General features: G+C 38.1%; 1 protein-coding gene across 2 annotated transcripts; it reads left to right on the top strand.

Moving 5' to 3' along the window:
- The first annotated feature begins 22 nt into the window (after positions 1-22).
- On the top strand, positions 23-10,749 carry LOC139129683 (uncharacterized). Of its 2 annotated transcripts, XR_011551646.1 has the most exons (4): positions 23-1,421; positions 2,713-2,883; positions 3,386-3,477; positions 9,116-10,749. XR_011551646.1 is itself a non-coding variant. In XM_070695355.1 (3 exons), exons 1-3 carry the CDS (start codon positions 848-850, stop codon positions 9,334-9,336), a joined length of 966 nt encoding a protein of 321 aa, XP_070551456.1. In that variant the 5' UTR covers positions 29-847; the 3' UTR covers positions 9,337-10,749. The 2 variants fall into 2 exon arrangements, 1 of the variants encoding a protein (XP_070551456.1); XM_070695355.1 differs by lacking the exon at positions 3,386-3,477 and having other exon boundaries at positions 29-1,421.
- Positions 10,750-10,975: the final 226 nt, after the last annotated feature.

Below are 10,975 nucleotides of genomic sequence, written 5' to 3'. Positions count from 1 at the left end.
TACTTGCCTGTCTGCATTGCCTTGCATTTTTCTCAAAGAATGTAATGGGGAAACATGTAAATAAGTGTCCGTTGGCGGAAAGGAAACTGACCAAAGCACAGAAAGGAGTGAAAGAAGATACCAGAAAGCAGCATCATATCTAATGCCAGTTGCACATGGTACTAGCAAAATAATCAAAGAAAATGTGTTGCCTCATATGATGCAAGATGATGTAATCAAAGTCGCAAGAAATGACCCTTTGATAATGAAATGTGCTACAAGAGCCTATGATGGTAATGCCCACTTGAGAAATATAAAGTTTCAAGTATCAGTGCGCATCAGAGCACTTGGACGTTTGCTGATAAGTTACGAGAATTAGATAATTCAATAGTACACCTACAAGACGTAATAAACCCATCGAAGTTCAGTACAGTTGTACAGGCAGTGCAGTGTCTTGCAGGGTATGATGAAGAAATGGAACTTACACAACCCCATCTCTTGCCTTGAAGCTAGGCAGCTACTTGAAATCATGTGCTCAGATTGCCGTCAGTCAATCTATACAAACAGAGTCCAAAGAAAATGAAGAACAAGCTAACAGGTACATTGAGCTTCATAACCTTGAATGGGAAAACCAAATCTCAGGCAGTGCAGTCCACACACTTCAGTCAAGAAGGTCAAACAAATCAAGACTTCTGCCATTAACGAAAGATGTCATGAAGTTGAACAATAGGTTGAGTGACATAATGGACAACACCGTTAGGAATTTGAAAGAGAAGATATTAGTTGAAACATCATGGGCATCACTGTGTAAAGCTACATTGGCTCAAGTCATTTATTTAATCGACGTCGGGAAGGAGAAGTTTCAAGAATGCAGTTGAAAACATATGAAGACTACAAAGACAAGAACAGCGTTGGAGAAGATGACGAAGTAAATCAGAGTCTCACACCTCTTGAAAAGTCACTATGTTGTCAACTGACAAGGATTGAAATTCCAGGAAAGTGGGGAAGAAATGTGCCAGTTTTATTGCCTCCAAGACTCAAAGACTCTGTAAATCTGCTCTGTGATATGAGAGAGGAGGCCAGTGTGCATCCTGAGAACCCGTATGTCTTTGCACGACAGTACAACTCAAAAGAATGCCAGCGCGGAGATAAGTGCCTCAGACTTTATGCTCATAGTTGTGGTGCATCAGATCCAGAAAGACTGACATCAATAAACCTCAGAAAGCATGTGGCGACAGTCTCACAGTTCATGAATCTGAGTAATAATGAACTTGATGTTCTCGCAGGTTTCCTTGGACACGATATTAATGTGCATCGAAACTACTATAGGCTACCCCAAGCAACACTGCAGGTATGCAAAATAAGTCGCCTATTGATGTCACTGGAAAGAGGAGACACTGATGTCTTCAGAGGCAAAACTCTTGAGGAAATAGAAACAGAGGGTAAGTTTCTTTTGTGGCATATCAGTACAATGGATATGGAGTGATACCAAGTCACAATGCATACACTGGGTAAATAACAGGGGATGAGAAACTTCTTTTTTCAAATGAAATGTGATGTCAAATACTCAGTAACCTTGACACTAATATTAGGTTGCCATCTTGATTAAATGACTCAGAGGTAATATCCTGTGCTGTACTGGTTCAAAGACTTAGCCAGTCACTCGTGTTTCGGCGATAATTTGAACTTAACTTATCACATGCAGTGTTACATTGTTTAGCAGGGTTCCCATGATGCTTGAAAGTCCTGAATTTGAAATCGCTTCTTTAAAGTCCCTACACTTTATTCATGGAAATTCTGGTCAAATTGATTTAGTCACTTATTATATGCTGATTAAATGAAAAAAATATTTTGTGATTCCAATACCCAACGTCTCTACTCTGATTTTACCTGCTGACCTGAAAATTTTTAGATCCAAGTAAAGGGACATAAGCTGTAATTTAACTATTTTTTCAGTATTTTGGTCTTGTCTATAAACCAGAGTTTGGTATCAAAATCCCCATACATACTGAAGTGTCCAGTATTCTATTTGTTGACACAACCTGTATGTGTTATGACCATAGCCATTATAGACAAATGAATTCTAGTCTGAACTCTGAATTTAAAAAAATAGTGCAAAATCTATTGCCCCTAATTTCAGATGTATTTTCAGCTCCAATGTCAGTGGCGCAGAGCTTATCACATACGTTGATTATCCAACTTCGTCTATCAGTCTGTCTGTCAATAGTTCCAGAAAGAAATCTATTTATGTGGTAACACTAGTTGCATTGCTCTTTAAATTAGTATGCGGGGGAACCTGAGTCAGACTGATTGATATTGTTGCACAATCTTCATATTAATATTTGGGGCAATTTTTGCCATTTTGTCAAAATCTTTTTCTCTAAAAAACATTGTCCAATGGCTTTGAAATTTGGTATGCATGCTTCTATGTGACTTCAGTCAGATTTGTACAAAATGTGACAACAATTGCATATTTGTATGTGGTTGCAATTTTCAGTCAAAACTCTTCTCTGAAACTGCTTGTCTTGTTACTTCAAAATTTGACACGCAGGTTCCTGTGAGTGATCTCAACAACAGAATGTCGAATTTTGGAGAAATTTGCATCGCTGAATATTTGCTGTATACATTATTGTAAAAAGATGCCTTGCATCAGTTTATCATATGCTTCAGGGCTTATTTACAGATTCCTTCCTACTTTTAGTTCAATATCTGTACTGTTTACACTGGTTTCAGTTGTGATAGATGATCGTGATGAAAATGAAGAGGAGGTGCCAGTGGTAAGCCAGAACACCACAGTGACTCAAGATGATGACAGAACAGGAGAGGTACAGCAGGAGAGTTTAGAAGAAGAGTTGAGAGAAGTGATAGCTGATCAGCATAACGTGGGTCACTCTGCAGAAGGATGTAAGTATGAAAGTCTTCTGGCATCAGCATTTCACAAACATAAGTTGAGTGCATTCAATATACAATAATCTGAAATAATAATTTTGTCATCGGATCACAGGTACATTTACCGGAGTAGCATTTTCCCCATTACTTGAAAGAACAGATTTCCAGCTCAGCAATGTTGTTAATTACCCATAAAAGTCTTTGAGTGTTCTTTAACGTGCCTTGACATTCTGCTGATTGAAACTTCATTTATGTCAGTGTAAACATTGAGCTTGAGCTCTGTGATAGTGCTCTCAGCATGATGGCAAAAACCTATATACACACATTACACATGGGATTAAACTTTTTATATCAGGAAATCTGAAAGGGAGAGAAAGAGGAAATAGAATATATATCTTACAAAACCAAGCCATGATCAGTAGTGTTTGCTGTATTTTACTTTCCCCTTTTCTTGAACTTATTGTATAACTATTGGTCAGGGTGGGTTAATTTTATTCCCAATTCTGTTCCCACTCAGATTTCCTAATATAAAATGGTTTGATCCAGGCGGTCTGTATGTGTATCAGTTTTCATCATCACTCTGAGCGGTCTCACAAAGCCAATGCTTCTGTAAGTGAAGTTTTATTCAGCACAATGTCCAGGCATATTGCAGAACACCAAGCAAATTTCCTGGGTAATTAATAACATTATTGAGTGAGAAACAAGTGTTTTTGCCGTAAATCTTGCAAGGAGATGAAAACTATTCAGTCATGGCAAAGCTTATACTGTTTATAGTACTGCTTGTATTGTACCTTATCACAATCAGTTGAGGATTATTTTTGTGATTTATTTCAAAGAGTGCCATTGGGTCATGTTGCTTCAAGTGTATTATCACATGCCTCGACGTTAGTGCAAATAAGTGCATTGATTTGAATAGGAACATCCAGAGAGTTACTGCTTTCCTGTACCTAACTTGCATGTTGATGTTATATTTTGGTCAGGAAGTTTCTTTGAAAGTTTCCTGAACTTATATCCAAATTTTTAGTCATTTGAGTTTGCTAACATGATGTACAAAGAAAGCTAGCTTAGGTGAGCCTCACAGCTATTATTGTTTCTTGTTAGCTACTATAGACTATAGTCTATAGAAGCTATTGGGATGGGTATCCGTCCGGCGTCCGTCGTCAGTCTGTATGTATGTATGTATGTCCGTTTGTGAGGCGTCCGTCCACTCAAATATCTTGAGAACCGCAGTACTTACTGATTTGATATTTGTTGTGTAGATGAAAAATATGATTTTGAGAAAGTATTTTTTTAATTTTTTGATATCGTTGAAAATAGGCAAATTAATGCCAAAAAAGGCGTTTTTGGTAAAAAATCTTCTTCTTCATAACCGCTGGTCAGACAGCTTTGTTATTTGGTATACAGGTCCCTAGGGACAACCCAACGTAGATTTGTTCAAATTGTGATGAAATATGCAAATGTGTATTTTTAAGGAATTTTTTTGTCATTTTGGTCAAAGTTTGACTTACATTGTATGTAATTCTTTTACCGTATAACCCTTTGCAGTCCAGAGCGCCCTCAAACGCCCTATGGGGGTGCGGCCAAAGCGCCCGAAAGCGCCCGAACATTCCACACTTCCGGGTTGATTTGAAAATGCGGGAAACGTAACGGTTTTCCGTGAGATACGTATCATCAGTTTCTGGTGACGTACTAAGCAAATGTGAGGCTATATTTTCCCGCTCATAAATATTCAGGTTGCCATTAAAAGATTTTGAATAAAATCGATCTGCGTTTCCTGGGACGCGTCGCCAAGTTGAATTTTAAATTCTTGTTTACGTCTTTCCGTGGCGTTTACCGTCTATGAAAAATCATGGATCCTGGTCGGGCAAATGCCGAAGTCATGAGAATTTTCATGGAAGACGACGATGAGGAGGAATTTTTAGGCTTCCCAGACGTAGAAACGGCGAGTGACATCGACGTAGGAGAAATTGATGCGGCACTACGGCAAGTACTGGAGTTTGAGGACGGCGAGCTACAACCGGAAGCGCCTGATAACTTGCGTGAGATTCCTTGGTCGGCCGATCTTGAAAATTTCGATCTTCCGAATTTTGTGGTCGCTGAATCTGGTCCAAATCATCGTTTAGGTGTCGGAGCTCAGCCGTTAGATTATTTTTTTCTGTTAATTCCGCCTTCTTTTCTTCAACTGGTTGTCGATGAGACCAACCGCTACGCAACTCAAAGTCAACGCATCAATGGCGCCGACCCGTACTGGTATGAGACGAAGGTAGATGAAATGCGGGCTTTCATCGCCGTGAATATTTTGATGGGAATCCACACCCTCCCAGACGTAAACGACTACTGGTCAACTGATGACAGATTGCAAGTACCGGGGATCGCAAAAGTACTGCCGAAGAACCGGTACAAGAAGCTGTCGCAGTATTTTCACATCAATAACAACGAACTCGATCTGCCCGCCGGTGACCCCAACCGTGATCGCATGTTCAAGGTTCGACCTCTCCTTGACCTGGTTCATTTTTCTTTTGCTGCCAGCTATGTGCCATTTCGCGAGCTGTCGATCGATGAGGCTATGGTCAAATTCAAAGGCCATAGCTACATGATCCAGTATATGCCAGCCAAGCCAGTCAAATGGGGTTTCAAGGTGTGGATGCTTGCTTGTCCCCGTACCGGATACTGCCTGAGTCTGGACCCCTACACCGGAAAGAAAGGCGGACAGGTAGCACAGAAGGGCCTTGGATACTCAGTCGTCTGGAATCTTTCAAGGATGTACCACAACATGGGGCATATTTTATTTTACGATAATTTTTTTAGTTCAGTTAGTCTCGCCCTAGATCTCCAGAAACAAGGTACCCTGTGCTGCAGTACTGTCCGCACAAACAGACTCGGGTTTCCAGAAGACCTCCGGAATGTGAAGTTGCGGGACAACGCAAGCGAAGCCCGGCAGTTTGGCAGACTGGTGGCAACATCATGGCAAGACAAGCGCACAGTCAACATCTTGTCAACATCATCGCAGCCAGAAATAACAACAATCAGACGGAGAGGTGGTGATGTATCATGTCCGAAGAGTGTGATAGACTACAACAAGTTCATGGGCGGAGTTGACCTTTCTGATCAACTCGCCACTTACTATCCACTCGGAGGCAAGCATTACAAATACTGGAAATATTTGTTCTGGTTTATCATCAACAGAGCAATTTGTAATGCTTGGATCATGTACAAGATCGCCAACACACCACCTCCAAGGCATCGATATCGCCAAAAAGACTTCCGTCTTGATCTGTCAACTCAACTGGTGGCTGGTTTCACTGCTAGGAAAAGACCAGGCCCTCCAGCAGCACCAGTCCTACTTCCATCTTCGCTGGCTGCGGAAAACCTGCCTTGCCATGAGTGTGTGAGAATCGACACTGCCAGAGGAAAGAAGACCTGTGTCCTCTGTTCCAAACTTGGAAAGAAGACAGCCTCTGGCAGGGGTGTGCAAACATCATGGATGTGCTGTAAGTGCAAGACAGCACTGTGTAAATTTGACTGTTTTGTCAAATTTCACGCCATCCAAATGTGAGATCAACATCTCTCACACATGCCAAACGGCCCTTTTCAGGGCCACTAAACCCTCAAAAAAGAGAACTACCGTACACACATATATTTATTTTGAAATAAAGACATAGTCACACATTAATAAATCCTTTCATTTTGTTATAAATATTGAAAATTTTGTTTTCAATATTACTTTTACTTTATTATAAATTCAAAATTTTGATGCAAATATTTCTTCGTTCTGCCATGAAATTCTGCAAAGGTTGGTAGATATGCAATGATACCAACCGCAAATTCCGGGCTCTGTATGATGCTATAAAAATTGCAAAATGAAAAAAAAATTGTTCTTCAAAATAACATCTTGTAAAAAAAGAACACACAAACTAATATGAATGTTTTATTTATATTTATTTCATCCGGGGACATTTCATCTGAAAAGGAAAGTGTAAAATTGTGCAATCAATCAGCTGCCAACTTCGATCGATGAGAAAAAGTGTCAAGAAAAGGTCTTGGATTCTCCATCAGCAATATATCATTAGAAAGGAAATTTCGTAAGCTTCAAAATAAGTTCTGGTTGCTGTAGTCAGTTTTGAGCTGGTTTTTCACAATTTTGGAAAAAAGAAAACACTGTTAATTATTACATAATACTTTAGTTCTTGAGTGGAGAGTTCTGGTCTCCACTGTACATTGTTATGCAAATGAGCTGGCTGCAAAGGGATAAACCCTATCAATTCACCCAGAAAAAAATAATTAATATTATTTTAAATAATTGAATTAATTAGGAAATCATCAAAGCCAAAATAATTTTAGTGTGGAATTATCAGAAAGTTCAACTTTTTTTGACAGTTCATAGTGAATTGAGGATTAAAACATGTAAAGGCAACTTTCCTGAATCCCAACTTTGATATATTCTGAACCACCATTTATGTTATCTAAAAGAAATTGCGCATAATAGTTTGTCATGATAGGGTGGTCAAATAAATAGAGATACAGAAAGTTCTAATTTCCATTTATGGTTGACTTGGTAAGGATAAAATAAGATTACTTTTTGAGGAAAAAAATAGAGTGGTCAATTAAAAGAGTGGTCAAAGTGATAGGGTTTTTATGGTAAAGCTGGGCTGTAAGATTCCTCATGTGCTATTTATAGCAATTATGCAATCTGTGTAAACAGTGCAATGAAAGTGTAACATGATTCCATATAATGCTTTTGATGACCTTGAACTTGTTAAGTTTCAAAATTTGTCTCTTCAGTGTGCTTTCTCTGAGTACGTACAGTCTCAACTTATTCAACAGAACTTACAATGTTATTTGGTATACAGGTCCCTAGGGATAACCCAACTTAGATTTGTTAAAATTGTGATGAAATATGCAAATCTGTATTTTTACGGAATTTTTTTTTCCATTTTTGGTCAGGCCATCCTGAAATGAGCTATCAAAGATATCCACCTTCTTCATCAATACATGAGTCACAAAAGGTTATTCTCTACATAACACAGCAGAGCTCTGTCAACTGTTGAGTCGCTTGTTTTTTCAAAACCGCTGGTCAGACAGCTTTAATATTTGGTTTACAGGTCCCTAGGATGACCTTAGTGAGATAATTTCATACAGTCAGGAAATACTTAATTTTGTATCCATGTCTGTAGTAGCTTCAGGGACTTTGGCCCTATGTTTATTTGATACGGATATACCATCTGTCAAACATTGATGGTAGTTAGAGAGGTAATCATAAAACAGTTGAAGATTCTATGTCTGTTAGTCTATCAGTCAGTCTTTCCAGTTGTCTGTATGTATATGTATGTACGTGAGTATATACTGATCATAGACCCTGGAGTGAGAAGGCCGGCAAATTCAGCAAAGATCAAACAACCTACATTGTAAGGGCCGGGATCATACGTGTTCTTCTGCATATATTAACACCTTAGCCTGTAGAACAAGTCACTTGAACACAATTAGCATAGCACGGGTAGTGTAACAAGCCAAAGACCTATGAAAAGACATCATCAAATTGACAGACATGTATTTCAGCAACCACTATGCTTTTTCCACCATTTCCGGAGTTTCATTGTTTGTGCAGTAAAGATTTAGAAAAAAATTGTAAATGAATTGTACCTTAATGATCAATTTATCTGCCTTGTTTTGCGTATCTTTTGTTCAGCAACTGTAAAACTTTCAGCAATGTAGCACATATTACCTGGATATTTGTTGTTTTTTGAAACTGGCGAGAAATCTAAAATGACCAAAAAAACTTTAATTGACATGCAAATACTGACACTGATGACTGTGTCTATTTTCAATCTTCCTGTAATGGGTTATATTCTGAAAGAATGTCAGAGGGACACAGAAGATATTTTGAGATCATCATATTCTGGCATATTTTCAGCTCTAACTGCTTCTCAAGCTATTTGAAATTACTAATTTCTGCTGTCGTTGTCATAGTTCTTAGGCTTTTGTTCATGCAGACCTAAGTCGTAAATTATCATCAAGTAATATCATCAATGAAATGTACCCACACAAAGAAATGATCAACATTTCTACCTATTTTTTTTTTTGCTGCTGTGGTCATGTACCAGTACCATTTTGGTGTTATTTTTTGTGCATGCAAGGGCTGTGATACGATAGCTGCCGAACTGAAAATACTTCTGTCGACTTAAACCCATATTTTTATAGGCAGGTCATAAAATGACAATAACGTTACTTTTAATTAATCATTGTCCAGGTGAAACACGAGTATGCAAAATCAGAAGACCCAGGAAGCACGTTAAGTGGACACGTGCAGAAGAAACTGCCATACAACGTGCCCTAAGGAAAAATTATGCAGAGCGTACACTACCAAGGAAAGATGATTGTATGAGAGCAATTCAAGAAGAGCCAGCTCTTCGTCAGCGGTCATGGCATGTTATCAAGGACCACGTAAGAAACTGGATTCAAAGGAATTAAACATTTGTATGCTTAATGTATAATTCAAAATGTATAATCAGCTTTTAAATGGTGTGAAACATTGTCCATGATACGGCCCATGTGTGACGTACATATGATATCCAACAAGGTGGAGATTTATGTTAGGAATAACTCCCAACATTGTTTACTAAGTATTAGAAAGACAGGAACATTGTTCGTGTCTTGACAAATAAGGGACTGAGACTTGTACTCCAATTCGTTACTTTGGTCTTTCCTATTTAAACTCTGGCATGATAACTAAGACATTATGAGGATGATGATACATGCTGTGTTTCATCAATTTTCTTTTGAACATGTAGTTAGCCCATCTTGCTAGATAGAACATTGGTGTTCTGTTATTTCATTAGGGCTTTTTACTTCTAAATGGTGATTATAGGCTGCATCTGTCCACAGGTGAACACACTGGTACAAATAACAAATCATATCATGTAATGATACCCTGCATGGAATGCAAAAAAATGCAGGAACACACGCTTCTTAAAGTTTATGCATGAATGATAGTGTGAAAAGCAATGATGTTTTGCTGGGATTTTTAGCCATGTCAGGTTCATATAAACACCTTTGTATGGCCTATCATCTGTAGCCTTCAAGGTTTGCAAATGGTATTGCAATCTTTTGACAGCTATGGCAGCCATATTTATTTTTGTGAGCAAAGGTTAATTCAAAGTTTGCGTTTTGATTACTTTCCACAACCCCTTGGAAGTTTCAAATTTTAATTATGTTTTGTCATGTGACCTTGCTGCTACATTTGATTTCTAAACAATGGTTTGATTATCTTTTCAAAAAACCAATGAACAGGTGATGTATGTAAACCCATCAAACCGATGTCTTCAATATTTGACACTGCTTATGACAGTCAAATCAGATTATTTGGAAGATGGGTAGTAATGCTTGGAAATGTTGTATCTTATATTCATATATAGCCTGTTATCTCTGTCTTTTTGTCTGACTTTTAAAGTTTCTGCAAATGGCTACAATGCTAAACTCTTTGGTCCCAAGTGACACTGCTTGTAGTTCTAATGTGTAATTTGGTGATGCAGTGTTATGTACAGGTCACAAATGACAATGCATTGATAGTGTTTCTTTACTTTACACTGTACAATTGTCAATTGTCAACAAAATACCTGGTCACATAAGTACCATATTTTAGGGAGGAGAAAGCAGTGTAATGCATAGGTCACTGAAATAATATTTATATTATCTTGATAGATAAGGTAGTTGTTGGTGATTCAGTGTTGTGATGGTATACAAGAACCACCAAAATGGCTATTTTTTATTTTTGTTAGCAATATAGTAAATAGCCTCAGGTATATTGCCAATTAACAAGCTCAAATAGGCAGTTATGTATTGATGCTGTATTATACATACAGTTGTCCTCACAATTGCTGTTTTTTTTTCTGACCCATTGTGACTTAGCTCATACCTAGGCAGCTTATTAAATGTGCAATCTTTTTTAATTTGTTGGTACAGTGTTATACAATAGTAATAAACAGCGCAATAATCAGAATGCAATTATCTGTAAGATTTTAAATACTATCCAGGGCAGACTTACCTGCACTTTACTCTTATTGCTTGTCCCCTACAAAGCAGTTGAGGGTACGTGTACCATATGGCTGCC

The sequence above is a fragment of the Ptychodera flava genome, chromosome 3, assembly GCF_041260155.1.
Source record: "Ptychodera flava strain L36383 chromosome 3, AS_Pfla_20210202, whole genome shotgun sequence".
NCBI classification, from domain to species: domain Eukaryota; kingdom Metazoa; phylum Hemichordata; class Enteropneusta; family Ptychoderidae; genus Ptychodera; species Ptychodera flava.
The sequence above is the reverse complement of the archived record's forward strand: the minus strand, read 5'-3'. Positions and strand labels throughout refer to the sequence as shown.